General features: G+C 40.5%; 1 protein-coding gene across 1 annotated transcript; it reads right to left on the bottom strand.

The window, feature by feature from the left end:
• Positions 1-1391: 1391 nt before the first annotated feature.
• Positions 1392-21727, bottom strand: ATP12A (ATPase H+/K+ transporting non-gastric alpha2 subunit). Its single transcript, XM_067310017.1, has 23 exons — positions 21719-21727; positions 19516-19707; positions 17710-17769; positions 16625-16828; positions 15915-16028; positions 15597-15731; positions 14960-15077; positions 14494-14762; positions 13250-13448; positions 12665-12774; positions 11800-11934; positions 11327-11519; positions 10698-10873; positions 9493-9629; positions 8634-8784; positions 6344-6512; positions 5450-5604; positions 4670-4793; positions 4166-4311; positions 3376-3509; positions 2324-2425; positions 1614-1705; positions 1392-1420 (listed from the first exon to the last, which is right to left on the bottom strand). Exons 1-23 carry the CDS (start codon positions 21725-21727, stop codon positions 1392-1394), a joined length of 3153 nt encoding a protein of 1050 aa, XP_067166118.1.
• Between the last annotated feature and the right edge of the window lie 295 nt (positions 21728-22022).

Genomic DNA, 22022 nt, shown 5'->3' with positions numbered 1-22022 from the left:
AAAGGACGAGGTGTTGGAATTGTCAGCTTGGCACCTCACATATTGGTTCTTGGTGTGTTCTGACAGGGCTGCTTTGCCAAGTGATAAGGAGCACGTGAGGGCGTGTACCTGGAATCTGGACTCGCCCTCATAATTCAGTTTACAAGCTTATTCCTATCACTCTTCCTTCTTTTGTAATTCCTCTTCTTCATCTCAATATGTGAAAAACAGTGATACCCAGTATAATTGATACTCAGTGTAATACCTAGCTGGGTGTTATAGGGAGAAGTTCTGAGGAGGGAGGCTTCCGAAATGCAAAGTAGCTTTTAGCATTTAAGGGTGTGGACATTTGGAAATAGGCAAGCTTAGGCTGGAAAACATTCTTCCCTTCCCCTCCCTCGGTTCTTCTCTTGATATCTTTCTCATTGGTAATCCTTTTCTTTGGCTGCAACAGGAAGTTCTGTGTCTGTCCCTGTTTCTTTTCTAAAGCTTGTCTAGACTTGCATTTAAACGTGAAATATCATTACTTAGCTTGTTTTCTTTAAAATTTGTAAAGCCGTACTCTAAACAAGGTGTGATATCTGTTGATTCTTGCAGAACTGGCCATATTAAAGACTTGGTTTCAAAGAGAACTTTAACTGTGCTGCTTTGATGCGTGCTAAGTTATATTTTGCCATATAGGTTGTGGGCTTTGGAAAATGAGCATTAAGTTGAACCTCTTAAAATGCTGACATCACCTGGTTGTGCCTTGGTTTCCATGATGCATTAATCAAAACTGAACAGGTTTTTGAGGTACGTTATTCTCTGTCAGTGAGAGCTGAGTGTGCACTTCTTTCCTCTTTCACCCTGGCAGAGGTTAGATCCTTTTTGGTTTCACTTAGATCTCCTTAGTCTTTACAAGAAAATAAGGTGAAGAACTGTTTTCTGGAAAATACTTTTATTATCAAATTATTCCTATACAGCCTTGTTACCCTTGGTAACATAATTCTGATCTATGCATGCACTCGTTTGTAATTCAATTGCACCAAAACAAAAAAATCGACAAGCACCTCTAGTGCAAGTTAATGCCTTATGTTATTTGGGTTTTTGTCTTTTTTTTCTTTTCCTTTATGTGTGTTTTCCTCTCTGGGTGCTCTCCAAGTTCATCTTCGAAGGAGGGAAAATTGTGCTTGTTACAAAAATAGATAGCATTTCAATTTCTAGACAAGTGTAAGCTTTACAGTACAGTAGAAGGTAAATTATCAGCCTCTTAAGTCCTTATTTCTTCATGAAATTCATGACATTTCTTCAACCCTTCATGGGGCGAGCCCAAGTGATTATTGCACAGACAGGACGTTTAAGCAGCAGAGGCTGAATGAGGATGGAGAAGCAGCTCTCCACAAGGAGGAAGGTGACCAGTGATAAGGACTGTTTCAATAATACATGTTCTTGTCCCACCAGCCTGCAGTATGAGAAAGAGAGGGAAAAAAATCAGTAACTTTATTTTTTCCCCCAAAAGAGAAAGTAATCATTGTGACCAAACGGTCCATTTCTAAGCAGCCCATCCATCCGAGGCAGCTAAAGTCAGTGAATGAATTAAAGGATAGAAAAGGACGCCTTACACTCAAATTCTAAACGTAGAAAATTCTACTTACTTCCTGGGTATCTCCTGATAAACAGCTTGCGGACTTCATCATAGACCCATATCAAGATGGCAAATGGCACAGCCACAAACCAGTACTGAAACCTGGGAGTGAGAAAGGAAGTTTTTATTCAGAAGCATCTAATCTCTCCACTGTTTTTCTGACTATTCTTTTTGATGTCACTAAAAGACAATGTGGCCTTCTTGGGTTTTCTTTTTTAAACTTTAGCCTTCGGAGAATTAGAAATAAGATGATGTTCATGTAGGCCTCCCAAGCCTAAGTAGTTGCTTGAATTCTTTTATTCCAAATATCAGTCAGAAGAAAACACTACCTAGTGGAATTGCAGTCTCCAAAGATGGCAGAAAAATGGAATAGTTTGAAAGTGTTATAAATAAAAGTTGCTTGCCTAGAGTTAAGCTAAGCAAAATATTATCTAGTCTCTAAAGAATATTGGGATGTCCTGGGAAGATATTAAAATGTTTATTCTACACAAGTAAGTTTCTGTATCCTTGGTAATAAATTTAGTAAAAACAGTAGTGCATTTTTTTGTGGAAAATAATGGCCTTTTTGGCTAAGAAATTGTTCACCCCGTTCTTCACAATGAATGTTCTTAAATATTTATCTTTGAATTGAGCTCCCGTTTGCCTGTTTCTGGCAGAATGGTACCTCCAGGTCTGTTTATGCTTGAAGGGCAAGGGAAGTAAGCACTCAGCAGAACTCACCTGAGGGGTGTGAAGTTCAGGGCTGTAACATGTCCAAGGCCATAAGTAAGAATCAGAGCAATTCCTATCTGGGAAAATATACCCACCCAGATGACTTTGTTCCTACAAGAAAACCAAAGAGGAAAGGTTACGTGCCTCTGTCCATGTACGAAAAACTGCTGCTGCAGCATAACGCAAAGGCCATGCCACGTTCCGAGTTACGGCTGTGTGTCTGGTAGCTAGCTTGAATGACGTGCATCAGATGATGAGCACTTGCAAGCACAGTAGCATGGAACGACTGGTAGACTCTCTAGCACTCTTGTACATCACATTCACCTGTATCTTTCCTGCTACCGTTCCTGACCTAGCTGGATCAAAGCTAGCTTTAGGTAGACCTGCAGTACGCTTTAGTCATGTCTTTGAGTTGCACTGTGAATGTGCACATTGTGACCCATGTATATGGAAGAAGAAGATATACATAGGTGTAGGCTCTGTGCCTGCAGATAAAGAAAGGAAAATAATTTGCTTTCCTATCTCTGAGGAAGAAAATATACATAGGTGTAGGTTCTGTGCTTGCAGATAAAGAAAAACAATTTGCTCTCCTATACTTTGACTAGATGCCAGCTTTTATACATGGCCTCTGTCTGTCCAGTTAGGTATTTCTAACTCCCTGGCTTTCATGGGTTTGAAGAATACAAAGTCTTTTGCAGAGGGCAGCCAGGGAGTTTGACCAGCAGGTACCTCTTCTTCTGGAAGGCTGCGATTCCCTTGGAGAAGACCAAATACACATTTTATTGAACAGAACGTAGAGTTGGTTTTTAAGGTGATGCATCTTCAGAGGAAACAGTATGAAGTCTTTGTTTAACGAAACCCACTGTTATGAAGTAGGAAAGAGGAGGGGGGAAAGTGTCATAAAACATTTTTCTGAGACTTGCTATTGCTTGAATCCAAGTTTAGTCTTGGCTCAAAGACTAAATATCAGTGGTCTAAATCACTGAGCTAACCTTCTGCTAAAGTTACCAGTACGCTAATTTATCCTTCCATGCGTCAGGTAAGGAACCTGCAAACCTTACCTGAAAAGACCCTGCTGGAAAATGGAGTTTCTTCGTGTTTTCCTGATGATCAAGTCTGCCACTTGCTGAATTGTGATGCTGACAAAAAAGGCAGTATAGCCAGTCCACTGTAGGTACATCCTCTGGTATTTAGTCTGCAAAGCAAAGGAAAACAACAAATAGCTGTGTTATAGCAGACACTCGTATTTTCTGCAAGTGACTGCAAACCTAGAGAGTAGGATTTAAATTATTAAGATGTGAATGCAGCATTATTGCAGATTTAGAAGTGTGAAGATCAGACTTTGGCCAGTTGTTCCAGTCTGCTAAGTTGCTGTAGGTGAGTTATGAAGCTGGAGAGCTAAATTGGTGTGGGGAGGAATACATATTGATTTATTAACTTTTTTATTTTTTTATTAGCTTTTGTGTATTGTGATTTCTGTAGGGTGAGAGAGAGAGGGTAAAGAGTGAAAGCAGGAGGGGGAGTCTGGAAAGTCCTTCAGTAGTGCTATTCAGAAGCAGGATTGAGAGATTGTGACAGTCAAAACATAAAGTCCAGAGAAGAAGGTGTATTTCCAGAGGCTTTGAGTCAGAAGAAGGGAAATTCTGGAAGAATGAATGAATGGAGTGTGAGTGGAGGAGCCAGGTGGTAGAAGCTCTAAAGAATCTATCCTGAGGGACCGTTAGATGAAACTAACTCTATTTATACATTTAAAGCTCTGTTTCTTTCTTTCCCTAATCTTTTATTTTGGAAGAGTGTGGAAATTTTCAGAAAGTGTTGGGTAAGCGCGAGGGTGTTTCAGTGGTTCTTTACCCATTCCTGTCCATATGAATCCTCAAAGTCATTAATGGCGTTGCTTTCCCAGTTGACTCGCACGCCAAGCAACGCGGAAGGGAGGAAGCCTTGTTCAGCATACACTGTGAAATAAGTTACAAAGGCTCCCACTGACTGCATGATACCTGCAAAATCAAAGAGGGAGGAATGAGGAAGAAGCAAAATCTAGGAGCACTGGGGAATTTGGGGGATTTAAGTGTTGGTCTTAATCTCCTAAGCTGTGCAACTTGACATGGCTTTTAATACAGCTTTACAGCTCTCAGTGCTCTTAAGCTTCTTGACCTCTGTAGATAGAAAACGTTGTACCGGTAGATAATGAGGGACAGAAGGAAGCTAGTTTTTTTGCCTAGGCTACCATAGCGAACTGTGATCGGAGGCAAGATTTGAATTTCAGATCCCCCTCTTGCTCTCAAAACTGAATGAAGCTGCCTCTGTCTTGCTATGCTGATGCAATATAGTGTTTCAGAGAATAGGCCAACCTACCAATATGCAGATAGGAGTATACAGCAAGCTGCTGATTCACCAGCCTGTCTTTCCTTTTGTTTCGAGGTCTCCTGTTCATAATATCACTTTCAGCTTTTTCATAGGCTAATGCAACAGAGGGAATCTACAAAAAAAATAAACCATCAGAATCTTGCTGGCAAAATTTGTGCGCTCCTCAGAGGCTCACCAGAAAAGTTTTACTTTTCAAGTGTTTCTGTTAATATACCCTGGCTTTTCAGTATATACAGAGCAAATGAAAGAAGGCCTAATGTAGCACTGTGTTGACACATATAAAGGATTTGAGGGAAGGCTGAAAGTCTTTTATGGGTCTAATGATCATATGACAATCCAAAGGGCTAGAGGACACTGAAAACATTAAAGGGTTTCCATATCTCCCAGATTGGGCTCTGATCAAGTGTCTGGTATTCATTCCCTACACTGACTGCAGTAATCTGTATGATCTCTTGACAGCAGTTTGTATGTTCCAGTCGAAAGATACTGCCAAAAGTTTTGCTGGTCAGTGCAGATCAGAAAAGTCTTTTCTTTCCACTCACCCCTTTTTTCTCTCTGCAGTTTTTTTCATCTCCTCTTTCTCCATACCCAGCAGTTTTTAGTCTAGTCCTCTACCTTTTCACCAGCTCATTACGCGGTTGTACGGTAAGACAGCTAATTCTTCCAGTGACCTGCACATCCGTTTGCACCCAGCCTCCCTCATTTATCATGATACTTCAGTAAAAAGTAATTGACTTATAAGACACCAGTTATGAGACGGCAACTTACAATGTCTGTGCCCAGGTCGATGAAGAGGATGGTGATGGTGCCAATGGGCATTGGAATACTGGCAATAATGTAGATGAGAAAAGGGCAGAGCTCAGCAATATTCTTAGTCAGAGTGTAGGCAATTGTTTTCTTCAGGTTATCAAAGATCAGGCGGCCTGGAAGAAAAAGAAGCACTTCTATAAAAGCTAATTGCCAGTAGTGTTTTCAAAAACAAAAAGGAAATTTTTAACTAAACAAAGTAAAAGTATTTATGGTTTGTGTCTGCACTCCTCATACTGTTTTTTCCTTTTTTTTTGAAGCTATTCCCCTACCTTTCCTTCCACCCTTCTGAAAATTCAAGGGAAAATAAAAAATCTCTTTCATTGATATTCTTGGGAAGAGAAAAAAATCCCATTCCATGATAAGTTTTAGTGTTCATGGAAACTGCAGTCTCTTTGCTGTGAGAGAAGAGTGGAGTGTGATAGTGTCACGGATGGAGCAGGGTGAAGATGATGTGTGAACAAGCAACCGAATGAAAATGTAGAGGGAAAAATTTGGATCTTTGTGAGGCTCAGAACTGTACAGGAGCAAGTAAGATGGGAAGTGCCTTTGTCTGGAGTTTGAGCAACCAAAGATAGCAGACTGATGCTGTACTTAACAAATATATGTAAAAGAGAGGGGGAGAGGGGGATGATTTTCTTACTGTCTGTGGGTTTATCATGCGTCTATGAATGCAATTAATTCCCTAACTTTTCTGAGTATCACAACCACATTTCCAAATCCAGGAAGGAGATAAAAGAAAAAGGAAGGGAGTGGGTGGGGATGATGGGAATCACAAGGACCCGTAAGTCCTGTGTGGCTGTCAGTAGCTTTCAACTAAGAAAGTGAATAGCAACATAACAACATTATTTTTACCTTCTTCCACTCCTGTGACAATAGAAGCAAAGTTATCATCCAGCAGTACCATATCAGCTGCATTTTTAGCTGCATCAGAGCCAGCAATACCCATAGCAATTCCAATATCTGCTTTTTTAAGAGCAGGGGAGTCATTGACTCCATCTCCAGTCACTGCAACAACTGCTCCCTGCAACACACAAAGGATCCAGATGTGATTTTTTGAGGAGACTGTGCTGTCTTCCACTAGGGAAGATCTCTTCTTATCATGCTCCCTGTCTTTAAACCTCTAGGAGAGAGTGAATAGATGAGTACTTCCTGTATTCCTTCATTGCTTTTTAAAGTTAATCTGTGCAGCTGGAAGGTGCTTTGTGAACCATACGGGTATGATTTTCTGAATCTTCTTCCTACCCACATAAAACATACCCAGTGTTCAGAAGGACCATAGGTAGGATCAGTGCATCAGCAGCAGCCTTCTGTGCTATAGGTGTCTGTATCTGAATTTGTTGCCTTCCTCCCTTCATAGTTAGCAGAGAGAAATGGGAAATTCAGGGCTATGATTTATATCTTCCTGAAGCAGACATCTGAAGTAGATGCATTTAAGATCTGATTATTTCTTTCCGTGCTATACAGCTTTCTGGCTGTAAGGGAGATGAAAAAGGAAGACATCTCTCCCAGTATATATAGTTTATCCCTGCCTGAGTTGACCCAGGCGCATCTGTGGGAGATTCGGTTGACACGACATGTTCTGTCCTTCTCTTTATTCTGAAGTGTCTATAGAATGAGTCAGTTTTGGTATTAAGTGTAAATTACGTAACTGTTCAGTTAGAGAGACTTCTCATCTTACCCAGCGTCTCTTGGTCACTGCCAGTCTGGGCTAGAATTGTGCTAGTAGCTGAACAGATGGAAAAAACTGATTCCTCAAGTCAATTTCTCTGGTGTTTTCCAGAGAAACATCTGCTGCAGTTAAGGTTCCTCTTCTAGTTGATGCAAAAATTCATAGCTTAATAGCAATTCAGAGTGTTGTGAGTGGGAGAAAGCCTGGCAAACTGATTAAAATAAATACTGAATGTCCTGTCCCTTCGGGGATTTAGCGTAGTGTCATTACCTATGAATAATGCCATGTACAGAAGGGCTTATAAGCTCTCAGTACTAAACGTAGCACGTAGACTGACTGGCTTAGGGATTGGAGGGGTCATTCTTCTTTATCCTTTAAAAAGTCAAATCCACTAGGAGTGTGGGTGTCTAAGCAGTACAGAATACATTTACTCTATGTCTGCCAAAGACCATTCAAAAAGAAGGAAAAAAGGAAAAAGAGGTGAAATAGAAAGATTTTATCCTCTCCCCCTCCGCCCCCAAAGCAATTCAGGCTTAAACCCAAAGAGCTGATAATGGTGATTGGAAAGCTCAGCTCTGGTGTAATTACAAAAATAAAATAATGGTTTGTGCTGCATCTGCTTTGTTTGCAAAGTTCAGGCAGGGCGGTCGCGTAGCTTTCGGTTCACAGCATCTGTTTAGAAAATGTTGTGTCAAAGGGGAAAATCCTCTGATAATGTGAATCTTTTTCAGAGCGCAGCACATCTCATTTCTTTCCCTCTGCCTCTCGTGCTGGCTGCAGTTAATGCTACTTTACGTAATAGTAGTGCCTGTAGATGGGACAAACCCTCTTTAAATCCTGCCTTATATTCATAAAGTTCTGTGAGTTGTTGTACAGTCTTCAGAAGTAAATATTAGGCTTATCCCTAGATAAATCATGCTTTGACATTTTGTGGGATTAATACCTTATTTCACTTCTAAATATTCCTGTGGGCAGGAAGTGCATAGGTTTAAATAGCCCACGAGAGATAAGATGAGAGGATGTGGTGACAATGTTGCTTTTATCTGAGTTTGAAGAATTCCTGGGGGAAGGCTCCTTCCCAAAGAACGTACAAGTCTTAACCCAGGAAGCTTTGCATGCATCACAGCAGCAGTTTCTCAGAATTACGTGCCAAAGAGGCAGTCAGACCTTCAGTACAGCTCCAAGCCATTCAAACTTGGGAAAAAATCATTTTGTCAGCAGGAGTTCAGAGTCTGTAACGGGAATTGTAGCATCTTGGATTCTATCCAGAGGAGACAGGAGTGTAATTAGTCGGTTTGTGGCAATCTGATATGTAATGTCCTTGCACAATGAGAAGAATATCAGCAAGGCTTAGAGTGCATTGCAAATTGGCTTCCATCCTCTCACCTGGGGGGTGATACCTGAGGAAACGCTACTGCTTAGTGAATGCCCTATAGCCGTATCTGTGTATGACCTTTCACATCTCTCACTCACCTGTCTTTGGCAGCCTTCCACTATAATCAGCTTCTGTTGGGGCGATGTCCGAGCAAAGACTATCTCTGAATGGTTACACAAGACCTCATCCAGTTGCTGCAAGCTCATATCCTTCAGCTCCATCCCATTAACTACTGCTGCTGTAGCTTGCCTGTAATAGCCATGGGAAAGCTGGGTAAATTTTCAAATCAAAAGGCTTAGATAAAAATAGTGCACTCATACAACATATACAGCTCAACACTGAGGAAAGCAGCAAATGGAGTTAATTTCAGAAGCCTAAGTTGTTAATCAGCAGGTGTTGAATGAAGCCACTGTAGAAATCCAGACTGTTACAGTTACCTAGATACAGAAGGAAGTAATTGAAGCTTCCTCCTGAGTAGACAGAACTAGCAGAAAATGCATTGTAAAGAGGAGTTGGGGGTGGGGTGGAGCAATGGTAGGGGGAGACTTCTTTTCTGTAAGAAGCTTTTATGTTTCTCTAAATATGTTAATATTTTTACATTTAAAAGGTGAAAGAGGAACTTGAACTGTTGGTCTTTAGGTCATCGTCCAGCATTGCATGTGATTCTAGATGTTGCTTTCCATAAGTGCATTTTTCTTCAGGCTGGCAGTGACAGCAAAGTCCAGCATGTTCTGCAAAGTAGTATTTGCTAGGATTTTTCAAGGGCCAGTGAAGACTGAGATGCACTGACCTACATGCATAGTTATTTAGGTGGAGATGACACGTTGCATGAACACAATGGCTGGGAACGTACCAAGCAGCTGTAGTATAAAATAGGCTAAAAGCATTGTGGAGGGAGAAGGCATAGCTGTCAGAAAATGAAGTCATACGTATCCCTTATGTTCTGTCTGCTCTTACCGTCTATCGACTTGCTCAACTGGAATGTTGAGGCGCTTAGCCATATCTTCCACAGTCTCGCTGGTGGCTGAAATGATGCCTACGCTCTTGGCAATGGCCTTAGCAGTGATTGGATGATCGCCAGTGACCATGATAACCTGAGGAAGGGACAAGCACTTAGGGTGAGTGAGAAATGTATACACAATGGATGTAGAGAGATAAGATGAAATATCTATTGTTGTAGACCAGGAAGCACTTTAGAATCTGCACTTGGAAAACTGTATTGTGTACATAACAAAGACAAATTATGACTATTAATTAATTAGCTCTATATTGACACTAGTTCTGTACCTCTTGTTGTTGACCTTAGTTTATCAGGGCTGTAAGGGAACCATTTATCACAGGTAGCAAGGTCAGAATAATGCAGAATAAAGAAGCTTTTATATATGAATTTACATTACATATACTCAAAGGTGAGAGTGTGTTAGAGCATCGCGTCATAAACTGGATCCTTGTGACTCAGGTGTCCTGACAGGTAAAACAAGGATTTTTCTTAATATTTCTTGAAGAAGGGTTGCTAGTTGCCATGTCTGTCTTCAGACTGCAAAAAATTACGTCAGCTCTGGGACTCAGGATTCATCTCATCTGGGGTCAGTAATTCTAATAGCAATTTTGCTTTATTTAGCTAGATTACCTCTCTGCCTAGAGCTGAGAATTCACTTGTGGGTCTCTTCAGAATGAAATTAGAATTGCTGCATCGGGTCAGCTTGAACAGTTTTTAGATTTTAGTGATTCCCATGCATGAAAGTTCTTAACAAGTGTAGCCCTTAGGATCTGTGTCCTTACACTTTCACAAGATTTTTTCTATTACTTTACGCTGTTTACAAGTCATTAACTCTAGCTGACAATGGTTTCTGTGTTTTAGAAATGGATCCAGTGAGACAGTATCTGAGCTTTTCCAAATTTGGATATCCAGTCTCAGTTCCACACATCTTTACTGTGGTCTGTTTCCCATATAAAATGAGCTAAACTTTTATGCCTCTCCAGGCCTTCAAGTAGTTTCTTCAAGTTATAGTTGCAGAACAGTGTTAATGGCTTGAGCATTTACATCTTTTCATAGATACCTCTGGAAAGGTGTTTAATGACAATGCAGTGAAAGATCTTACAGTTTTATTATTGTGAGTCTTTTTGTAGACTCACTGTGTAGTTCATTGTAAAAACCCTACCTTGATCCCAGCACTACGGCATTTTGAGACAGCATCTGGCACTGTGGAACGTGGTGGATCAATCATAGATAAGAGCCCAACAAAGCACAAGTTGGAAGTGGGGAAGTTCATGGAATCTGTGTCAAATGGGTAAGTGTCTGGAAACTCGTTTTCAGGCAGGTACAAATGACAGAAACCTGGAAACAAACTTAGGATGATGAAATGAACAGGAGATGGTGGGAAAAAGAGGAGAGCTTGCTAAGGCTTTGTTTGTTTGTTTGTTTGTTTGTTTCTATAAAACTCCAGTGCATTTAATGCATAGCTTTTCATGATGGATTTTTTTAATCTGCTGCTGTAGCCTTCACATAGAAGTTCATATAGGCTTAGCATTTAATGCAACAACGTGGATTAGATACTTACAGGTTTTTCTTAGCTATGCAGTGTGGCAGGACAAAAATCAGTATATACTGGTAAGAGGATCCTTGCCACAGAGAACTTAAAACACATCAGTGAGGTTTTAACGCTCTGCTTAGGAGGCTGTATGCTTTTCTTTTTTTCTTCCACTGCAAGAGGAATTAGGTCCAGAAGCACTGGGTTGTACCAGGATTTAAAACCCCATTTTGCATTGCAGTCCCTCTAGTTGTACTCACCCAGCACTCTCTCTCCCATGCCCCCCAGCTCCATGTATGCTGTTTGGAAAGCTTCTGCCTTTTCACTGTCCAGTGGTTCTTCCTTGCCATTGATCATGATGGTGCTACATCTCTCTAGAATCCTCTCTGGAGCACCTTTCATCACCAGCAGAAAGCGTTTGTCATTGGGATCGTCTGTCTCATGAATGGAAAGCTGCGTGCCACAAACATGAAGTAATTTGAAAGAGAATATATGATACTCATCTGTTTCTGGTTTTGGTCACTTTGAATGGAAATAATGTTTCTTATCCTTTTCCATGAGAATATTGTTCTTTCCATGAAATGGCATGAACTGCATTCATTATAGCTTAAATTTCCCATGTCGTTGCATTTCCGCATTAAAACTCACATGTCACAAATAGTTGAGTTAGACACAGTAATGGAAGCAGATAGGTTGGAAATGGTCTGGCCTAATTTCCAAAAATAGAACACACCTGAAATTTGTTGGTAGAGTTGAAAGGAATTTCAGCCACTTTCTTGTTCCGCGCTCTAATATCCATGACGTCACCCAAGACGACTTCTGCAAATTTCAGCAGAGCTGTTTCAGAGGCATCGCCTACCACAACTCTCTGTATGCACAAAAGAAGAAACGGTTTGTAGTATATATACTTCTGCACTTCCATCGAGAGAGCTTGTATACTTTTGTAGCATTCTTCAGATGTTTAAGCATCAATGAATCTACATGAAGCAACAGTTGTTCCTAAAAATCATTACACTAACAATTTGGGGCATTTTTACAGTTTTACAGTTGCTGTTAAAACGAAGCTATAGCAAAGAGATGAAATTAGTGTATGATTCTGGGAAAGTGCAAGATTTGTGATCACTTTCAGGTTTCGGTGGGAGCTTTATAATGCAGTTCTAGAGTGAGAGCAGTATGCAGGTACAGCTGAGCTAACAAATGCACAAAATCAAATGACTTTGAGGAAGGCATTGATGGAATAAACAGTAGAGATCAGGGATTTGTATTGCCTGTAGTCTAGTCACCAGGCTATGCCACTTCCAGCAGTCATGTGTAAAGACATTAAGCAAGGCATGCTTACTTTTTCTGTCTCTTGCTGTATTAAATTAATAGTGTAGTAGAAAGTTTCTTGATACCTGAATTGTCTTTTTCCTTATAGTGACAGTTGCTCTTGGTTTTATGTTTTCCCCCCCCCCCTTCAAACTTTTTGTGAGTATGTAGCAAATAGTAACTTCAAACATGGGTATGTTAAAACTGAAGAGGCTAGTAAAGCCAAACACAACAACCCATATATATTCCTCCAGAGGAAGACAAATAAATTGATAAGAAGTAAGTGGTACCTTCATTATTGGGAGGTTCTCCTGTCCTGGTCTGAATTCTGCCCGGTTGCAGAGAGTTACAATTTTTGATAATGCTGTCCATGTCTGAGAACTTTGATCAAAAGGCTGGGCTGTGAGGAAGTAAAATAAATATTGTATCCTTTAACATATTACATGATAGCAGTAGAAGCTTAAGTTTGAAACAAAAGGGTTGAATTATTTGCAGAAGAAAATTGCTCTTTTGGTAGGTTCTGTTATAGAGAAATAATTTGACACAAGCCTTTACATCCCTCAACTAACAGTTCTGGCAAAGTTACTCTTTATTTCCCTACTAAATTTGCTGTTGGCAAGTGGATCTGGACTAAAACCTCCTCCAGACTTATTTTCTGTGAGTGGAATTCAAATTTTAATTCTTTCTTCACATCTCTACGTGACTAAGAAGGGACTTTGCTATTGCAGACTGCATTTTTATATGGAAGGGAGATATATTTACTTCAGTTATCAAAAGACATCCTCATTGACACCAGTTTGACAGCCAGTGGGTGTGAAACACCACGTTCAATCCATTTAGTTTCCCTTCCCCACATCCCCTGTTCCCATACTTACTTGTCTGATCTTCGCTGGTATCAGCTGAGTAGATCTGATCATCAAACCAAAGGTGAGCAACAGTCATCCTGTTTTGCGTGAGGGTCCCTGTCTTGTCAGAGCAGATGATAGAGGTAGAACCTAGTGTTTCTACAGCTTCCAAGTTCTTCACCAAACAGTTCTTCTTTGCCATCCGTTTGGCTGTCAAAGACAAACTCACCTGGCAGATGTAAAGAAGTTTGGCTCACTGTTAGTAAGGCATAGTTACAGAACAATAAAATGAGGTTACAAACTTGCTGTTTTTTTCAAAGAGAACTTTTTTTAAGACTTGTACCTTTTGGTTGACAGCAGTACATTGTTTTTATTTGTAATGGCATTATTAACATCAGAGGTTTGGCTGTAACTAGCAAAAGAACACAAGTTGAAAGGAACCTGCTTGCATGCTGATGGAAATAAAGTGTGGTATCTAGTTAAGAGGTCATTCTAGATGAAAGAACCTGCTTGGGAGGAGCTCCTAATTGCCAGCTTAATGAATCCTGAATTAATTCTCTTCATTATTGCAGAACTTCTGGTTGGTCACTTTGGGTGTACTTTAGGGCTAATACTGCTTGGGGGTTCTCCTGCTGCTTTTCAGCCAAGGATTTTACTGGTGCTTTGTATGTGTTAATGACTAGAATTTCCATACATCCTTTAGGCTACAGTAGCCTCATTTCCAAACAGAAACAGGCTGTAGGGAAATGATTCATGTCATGCTACCAGGTAGCAATTGAGGCAGAATGGCACTTAAATAACATTCTGTAGAACTGCATTAGGATTGTTGTGCTGAAGTTTTTAGGATTGATGGCTCAGTTATGTCAGAGTTCCCTTTTCTGACCTAGGAAGGTACCAACTCTGAAAAATATCTCTTTGTGATAATGATTTTAGGGAATGGACAGAAAGCCATGTGTGAACGCCAAAGCAGATACTTTGTAGCTTGCTACAAAACTGCTAAAGAAAAGGTCTGTAGAAACAGAGAGGGAGGGTGAAGTAAGTTTGAGTTCAGATTTTTTTTCACAGCTGGTGTAGAATTTCAGAATTCATTTGAAGAAATGTTTATGTCCTTTTGATTTCATGGAAGAAATACCCCTGTTTTAAACTTGACTCAGCCGAGTCACTTAATAGATTGAGTGCCTGTCCTGTTTTTCATCAAATAGTGTTACACTGTAAAGAATATAGGAGAGATGAGGAACTACAGTGGCAGCCAGTGGATTCCAACACAGACTTACCGTTACTGTGGCTAGCAGTCCCTCTGGCACATTGGCCACAATGATGCCAATGAGAAAGATGATGGAGTCCAAAAACTTGTATCGCATAGAGACAGAAATAATGAAGAAGAGAACACCAATGGAAATGGCCACTCCTGCTACCAGGTAGACAAAATGTTCTATCTCAATAGCAATGGGTGTTTTCTCGTTCCCAACTCCTGATGCGAGAGAGGCAATGCGCCCAATGATAGTGCGATCCCCAGTGTTGATTACAATGCCAGTAGCAGTGCCTACAAAGAAATAACAGGCTGTCAACTCCAAGAGAGATTGATCCTGTCTTCTAGACACGGTACCGCTTTGACAGAGATCTTTCTTAGTCTTTATATGACTGAAACATCACCACAGAATTATGCTGAAAATCAGTTAGCAGTATTATGTAGCATCCTTTGCATGTGCCATTTCTGAACGCCCTATTCTCTGTACACACCTTCCACGCAGGTGGTTGAGTAGAACGCAATATTCCTAGTCTCCAAGGGGTTCTCGTGGGTGAAGTCGCAGGAACGGGACTGTGGTTCTGATTCCCCTGTGAGTGAAGAATTGTCCACCTTTAACAAAACAAAGACATGCCCATATTAAAGTTAGTAATATGTGATTATGTATAGCCCAGAAGATAAGACAGCAATACATTTGATAATAGATCACGGGGCCATCATCTCTCAGTGCCTGTGTTACTGAGAGAATCTATTTCTGTGGGATTTCAGTTCAATCAATGTCATGTGTCTGTCAATAGGATTTTGGGTAGCAGCCTGAAAGAAAACATGGTATGAAGATCTACTTCCAGATCTGTGGAGACACCTAGTATTGTATTGGTATTTCTGCCTCTGCCCTGTCAAAGAGTATTGCCAGAATATGGTATGGTCACAATGGCTTATTTTGGTGTTCAGGAAGGTGGGGGATGCGACTAAGTAGTGCATGAGGTGGGCATCACAGTAGAGCTTCTGCATAGACATTGTGTCTAATTAAGGATCTGATAATTCCTGTTGGGTGCCCAGAAATTCTTATGCTGTAATAAAGCCTCTTAACCATGTTTTTCCCCTCTCCCCACACCTTACAAATCATTGTACCTTACACCCCTGAGTAAGGATCAGACGAATGTCCGCTGGGATCCTATCTCCACCCTTTATTTCCACAATGTCTCCAACAACCAGTTGATCTGCTGACAGCTCCTTCTTTTCTGCATCTCTGATGACAAGAGCTTGCTGTAAGACAAAGGTACGACAAAAGTAAGCATTGCCCCGTCCTCTAAGTGCCCTACCGAGAGCTAAATTCAGCTTTGCGCACAGAATTCAGGCTGCTTATCACTCAAGGCCTGCTCTTGTCATTTGAAGGTGCACTATGAGAATAAACATTTATCTCAAATAGAATTTCTTGGTTACTCTTACCTGTGGAATCATTTTACTGAAGCTGGCCATGATGTTTGTGCTTTTAGCTTCTTGATAGTAAGCAAAGATACCAGTGAGTATAACGACCAGTGCGAGGACTACGCCAAGGTAGAGCTGATCAATAAAAGAAGGAATCCAGTTAATTTAAATTATGTGTTCAGCATTTCCTCCACTGGAATAAATCATAGTTCTTCTCTATTGTCTCCGGAGACTCATAAAATGAGATTTTGGGCCAGTCTAAAAGTATTTAATTAAAAAAAAGAGGTTTCCAGGTTTTGCCATGTTAGTGATCAAGTAAGGCTCCTTCAGTATAAAAAAGGGTTTTAACAGCAAGATTCCTGTCTCTCTGAAAGCCTTCTCCAAACTAAAACCTGACACGAACCCGAACAGATTGTATTCCCAGCAGAATGTACCTCAAAAGGGAATCGGAGTCAAAGACTCCAGAGTCCTTTATGGACTTCAGTATTCCTCTTATAAATACTCAAGAATTATGATTATGGGTAGTGGTTATAAAAACTTGCACAGGCACTCTTAGGCAGAAGTGGTATGTCAGGTATTTGGGCATTTATCAGAAATGTTCAGTAGCAGAGGGAGAGTCCTGAAAGAATAAAATGCCTCATTGTGGTTACTGAATAACTATGGAGTAGTATTTAAACTACTTACATTGTCAAAGAGTCAAATACTCACTTTGTAGTTATTCACATACTTACATTGTCAAAGGGTGATTCAGCTCCCTGGGCAAACTGAATGCCAAATGAAATCCAGGAGAAGGCAGCTCCTATCCATAAGAGGATGGAAAACCCTCCCACCATCTGCTTGAGGAACTTAACAATTTCAGGAGTGGCTTTGGGAGGAGTGAGTGAGTTGGGACCATCCCGAGCCAAAATCTCTGCTGCTCTTGCACTGGAGAGACCCTGCAAAAGTAAATGACACCATTAAAATGAAGTCACAGAGAACAGATTTTTGTGTCTCAACTCAGAACAAAATTCACATGTTGCTTGTTCCTTAAACGCTGTTCATGTCGTGGATCAGCTGCAGTAATCTGGATCTTTGATTTCCAAACTCTCTGATTTCATGGTGGCTACTATTAATACCTGCTATGAAGAAACACCAATTTCTTTAGTGGAGCATTGAATTTGGGGCAGTGTTCATTAGGAGTTTTCATTCTCTGACAGATATCTGTCAAATATGCATGTACTAAAACCAAACATCTTCATCAGTTTTTTTGCTGCTGTTTGGTGTTTCACCAGGAAGTCAGTGGTTCATGAGTTCCTTGGGCTGCTTCTCTGTACTCTGGCCACGCTGCATGCTTTGATATTCAGAGGCAGTGCTGTTAGGTGTCAGAGGAACTCAGTGTACAGTTTCTCAGATCTAGTGTTTCCTTCAAGATAAAATCATTTCCCGTGTTCTTGCTTGCTACAGATTGTTACAGACAGTGCTAGTGAGAAATGAATTGTGGTGACATCTGAATATCAGATAAAAACTTTCTCGGTCTTTAGGAAAGATGAGGTCCTGCATAAAACATTGACTTCAGGTTTTGTACAGGGATTTTGATTTTAAACCATTAGATCAGACTCCTTCAAACTTGAGAGAAGTTCAGGCTAAATCCAGGTCAGTGCTGCTGGTTGACTTGCTGTCTGTTTTTAGGCTTTATTAGCTTTTTGTGTATTGTATTCATATATATGGTATGTTGATTTGAATGCTTTCCCACTGCCTCTACGAAGCTTTGGATCAGCCAGAGGTAAGCTAAAGCACCTGATTCAAACAGTTTCTTAATGATACCTAATGGACTTACTTTGCTGATGCTTGTACCATACTTTTCCTCCAGTTCCTCAGTGCTGAGCTTGTGGTCATCCTGGATTCCAAAAAAAAGAGAAAATGATAGTTAGCAAAAAGAATGTCGGGCTGCTGGAACTTGTATTTCAGGGTCTGGAGAATGTTCCAACTGCCTTATCGTCTGGGACCGTGGGCCCAGTTGCTACTGTGACATCCCACTTTCATGAATAGACAATACATGTTTTTTCACAAAAAGCATGAACCTACTCTATTCTATCCTCAACTCTGCCATTTGCTTTAAAAAAAAATTTTTTTTGCAAGTCATTTTCACTTGACTTGAACAGAAATAAAATGGGTTTCACAACTCATGTGAACAAAAAATGCCTCGTGTGGAGTTAAGAGCCTTAACTGATACATGCAAAAAGTTTTGGTAGATAGACAGATTTCAGGAGCTAGCAGAGTACATTTCACTGGAAGATGGTAGCTACATTTCTCTTTTGGTTTTGGGAGTACTTTTGTAAATACCTCCCTCCTCCAGCAAATCTGTCACAAGAACGGAATGATGCTTTCATGTTAATACTGCTTACCACAAATAACTCTCCTTCTTTTAGATAAATGGTTCCTCTTTACATTCTTACATGCTACAAGACCCAAAAATCCAGTACCGTAGGCAATATATTGATAGAAGAAAGACTGTGGTGTCAGAATATGTGTGACAATGGTTTTTGCACCTGGCTGACAAGGCAGGCTAGGTGGCATTATTTGCTGGAGTCTTGCAGAAAGAAGCAACAGGTTCTAACCACAGTTCGTAAGGCTGCGGGAGAGGGAAATCTGAAAGTTTTTCTCCTTTCCCTGCAGTGACACCTCTGTGGTGTCATTGACCTATTTATATCTCATGCTAAACAGGGATTTAGAAGCCAAGACGTTGTGAGTTCTCACCGTTGTTTTCACGGGATGATTCATTGGTACCTAGCTGCGTCAATTAACTTGTCTGTGCTTTGGCTTCCCATTAGGTACCTGAGGGTAATATTACATCTCCTGGTGGCAAAGATGAGATGCGCTGAGAATTCTTTAGCTGGTATGTGGATAGATCTTGGAAAGATGATGGGTGAGCTGATGCCACATTTTGGAGTTTCCTTGCCTTTGAAATACCGTCTAGCCCATAAATAGCCTATCCTGTCAGTTGCTCTCAGAGCAATTCAGAAAAGAGGTCAGTATAATTATCTTCATTTTCCAGATTGGGAAACTGAAACGTATAGACAGGAAGCAACTTTTCCAAGATCAGCCAGCAGGTCAGTGGCAAAACAGAAATAAAATACAGGTTTCTTGAGCTCCAGCTTAGTGTTCTGTTTTTCAAGTACAGTACGGTTTGTTTGGGGGGGGGGGGGGGGGAACCTGCTCTTAAAGCTGATGTATGTTTTTAGACTGACTGGAAATCTCTGAAACAAAACATTTTGCATCTGCCTTTCCCTCTGTTTCCTCACTGGCTGTGCAATTTGAAGTTCTGGGAAAACACTGATTATAGTTACTCCACCTGGGAAAATGCAGACCTGTTTTGGGAGTAGAGAGGTACTGCTCTGTGCCATTGGTGGCTTAAATAAGCCAGAATCACTCTTTCGTTATAGGCCTTAATTCTGCACAACTTCTTTTCTAAGAACGGCACACCTCAAGAGTGTGAGGAAGCTGATCCTTCCTCATTAACCCTTCCAGTGCAACAGATCTTCTGTTAAGATCTGCAACAGATCTTCGCCCCTTTCGCAGGATTCGTTCAGCCAGTGGCTCGATGCGGTCCTGCCCAGTGAAATGGGAGCTTAGCAACACTCACCAGGTCCAGTTCTTTCTTAAGGTCTTCTGCCTTCTTTTTGTTCTTGTTGCCTTTCAGGTCTTTATACATACCCTCTTCATCTACCTTCTCTGTTTTTTCCAGATCTTTTGTCCCATTGATCTCAACTGAGTAAACATCAGACTTTTTCTGTAAAAGAAAATAAGGTTTTAGCCTTGTGATCGCATGCTTTGACTTGAAGGAAGCAATAAAAAATGTGACAGACAAATCAAACTCTGACAAATTCACTTTTCTAGACAATCTATGTGTTGTTACTGCCTCTTTTCCTAGCAACTGAGAGTGCTTGACCTTTCCTAACCTGAGGACTCTCCAGCATGTATTACAGCATTCTTGGTCAGGTCTTCAGCTGATGTAAATTACAGTGATTTCTGTAGAAATGTGCAAAACTTTTAGTAGTTTATGATTTGACAGAAAGTGTAGGAATACAAGAGCCCAGGATCTCAGCACTGCCAGCTTAAACCATTAAGCCATGTATCAGCTCCAAGGAAGAGATTGGTGTAAAACCAAAAGATTAAAAAAGAAAAAGAAAATTTTAGTGAGCTGTTTTCTTCGCCTGTTCCTGGAGCTTTCTAAGTACATGACTTCAAGACTAACTTTTTTTTTTCAGTTAAAATTAACATTTACACGTGTATAATACTGTGAACAATCTTTCTTCAAAAAGCAAGAAAAACAAATGTTATTGCAACTTTAACAGTTTACTCATGAAATTAGTGTCTCTTGATCCCATAGTGAGAAATGGGAGTAAACACCATGCTGGTAGCCAAAGAGAAAGAAGTCTGTTTCTTTTCACAGAGCTCAGAATTGACACGGTGGTGGCTAACCCTTCCGTCAATTTTGCCGATCAACTACCTGATACATAAAACTGTTAAATAACCTAGGGAAGCTGCCAGACCTGTTACAATGTTTTGCTTTTATTGATAACCTATGGGTTTTTTTTTTCCTGCCTCCTAACTTTAAGTTAATACCATAGACTGAAGGGCAAACCTGCTGTGTTGTTAATTCACCGGCTTCTATAATCATAGTGTTCCTGATCCTAATTATCTTGTAAACCACATGCCATTCCATGGAAGAGCTATTTGGTTGACCCTGTTTCTTGCTGGGTTCCTTAGAGATTAACTGTCAGAGCTTCACCAGAGTCATGCTTACTGGATCTTATCTGCTGGTGTGCTTTACTAGTGGGATATATGAGCATGTATGCTGTTGCTGTTTGTCTAAAGAATACATGTACGTTTTGCAGGACTCTTGTCAATGTTTGTACTCCTGCAGAGGTAATATTTCAGATGAGCTGAAAGTGGACATCTTCATTATATACAGGCTAAACCAGAGAGCTCTAATGATTGAAACATTTTAAAACTTACTATTTTTCTGAACTCAGAACTGGCATCTTATCCTCAGATACTCTTGAATTAGAGGAATGTTGAAGTCTTGACCTTGTCTATTGGGGAAGGGAAAAGCTAAGAACTGGTGGGTAGTTTGAGGAGTTAAATGTCTGAAATCCATCTCCTAAAGCACTTCAATTTGTTCGGTTATACATATCCCAGATAAAGGACATCTCTGTTACGAGAAGTTCTCATTCTTCTGCCTTGCCAAAGATGCACAATCTGGTTTATCTGTTGGAATTTTTTCTTCATCCACCTCCTCCTTCTCCTTCCTTAACCATCCCACCCAAAAATCTGTTCAGCTTTTCAAATCTCCATAAAGTAGGGAGACCAGGAGAAAAAGAAAACAACTATCTGTTGTGAGAACTTAGCAGATGGAGGAGAATAATAAAAATGCAAGATGTTAATAAAATCTATTGATTGCTCCTATGCATGATCTACTTTCAGCCTTCAGAGAGGGGCTTCTGGGATTCCTCTCTTAAGCACATTTTCAGAAACTGTCGGGCTTTGGCATTTGCAAAAGAAATAGTGTTCATGGAACTGCTGAAGAAGAAACAAGCCATTCCCAGAATTGTTTTCTCTCCAGTCTGCTCTCTTTGCTTTTTAGGATTAGAAGCACGCACTTGTATGGAGTGAAAAAATCAGTTGTTGCACTGGATGCACAACAGTGTCAGGCATTAGTTCCATTTTTCACTTAGCGCACATGCATAATATACCTATGTATATCAAAACTTAAAAATTAATTCTAGTCCTTAAGAAGAAACCACATGTTCAGGAACAGCGATTTTGGTCAACAGTGTACTCACCTTTACCATCTTGGTGAGTTTATTTCTTTCCTGATGGAGTAAAGCAGACAAGCCAAAGTGTCTGGATGAAAACCAAAAACCCAGTCAGAGAATTAAGTAGCTCCGAGCAGTTTGTGCTATTGGAGTGCAAAAGCTCACAGAGGTTGTAGTTCCCTCTCAGCTGGCAAGCATTCGTTAGCTGGAATCCTGCTCGCACTTTGACATCCTTCAGGCAGGACAGGTTCGTTGTCCGGAACCCGTGGAGAAAGAGCGGTGTTTGCTAGTGCTTTATAAATCAGCATCTTGCGCTGCCGCTCCACCCCTC

Source organism: Apteryx mantelli, chromosome 23 (assembly GCF_036417845.1).
Source record: "Apteryx mantelli isolate bAptMan1 chromosome 23, bAptMan1.hap1, whole genome shotgun sequence".
NCBI classification, from domain to species: Eukaryota; Metazoa; Chordata; class Aves; order Apterygiformes; family Apterygidae; genus Apteryx; species Apteryx mantelli.
The sequence above is the reverse complement of the archived record's forward strand: the minus strand, read 5'-3'. Positions and strand labels throughout refer to the sequence as shown.

Excerpts from the sequence above, each read along its gene's own strand:
- ATP12A (XM_067310017.1), bottom strand. Across the intron at positions 12,775-13,249 it reads TACCAGCGAAGATCAGACAA|CCCAGCCTTTTGATCAAAGT; the intron begins GTAAGTATGGGA and ends ACTTCCTCACAG. Across the intron at positions 6,513-8,633 it reads TGGAAGGCTGCCAAAGACAG|GGAGCAGTTGTTGCAGTGAC; the intron begins GTGAGTGAGAGA and ends TGTGTGTTGCAG.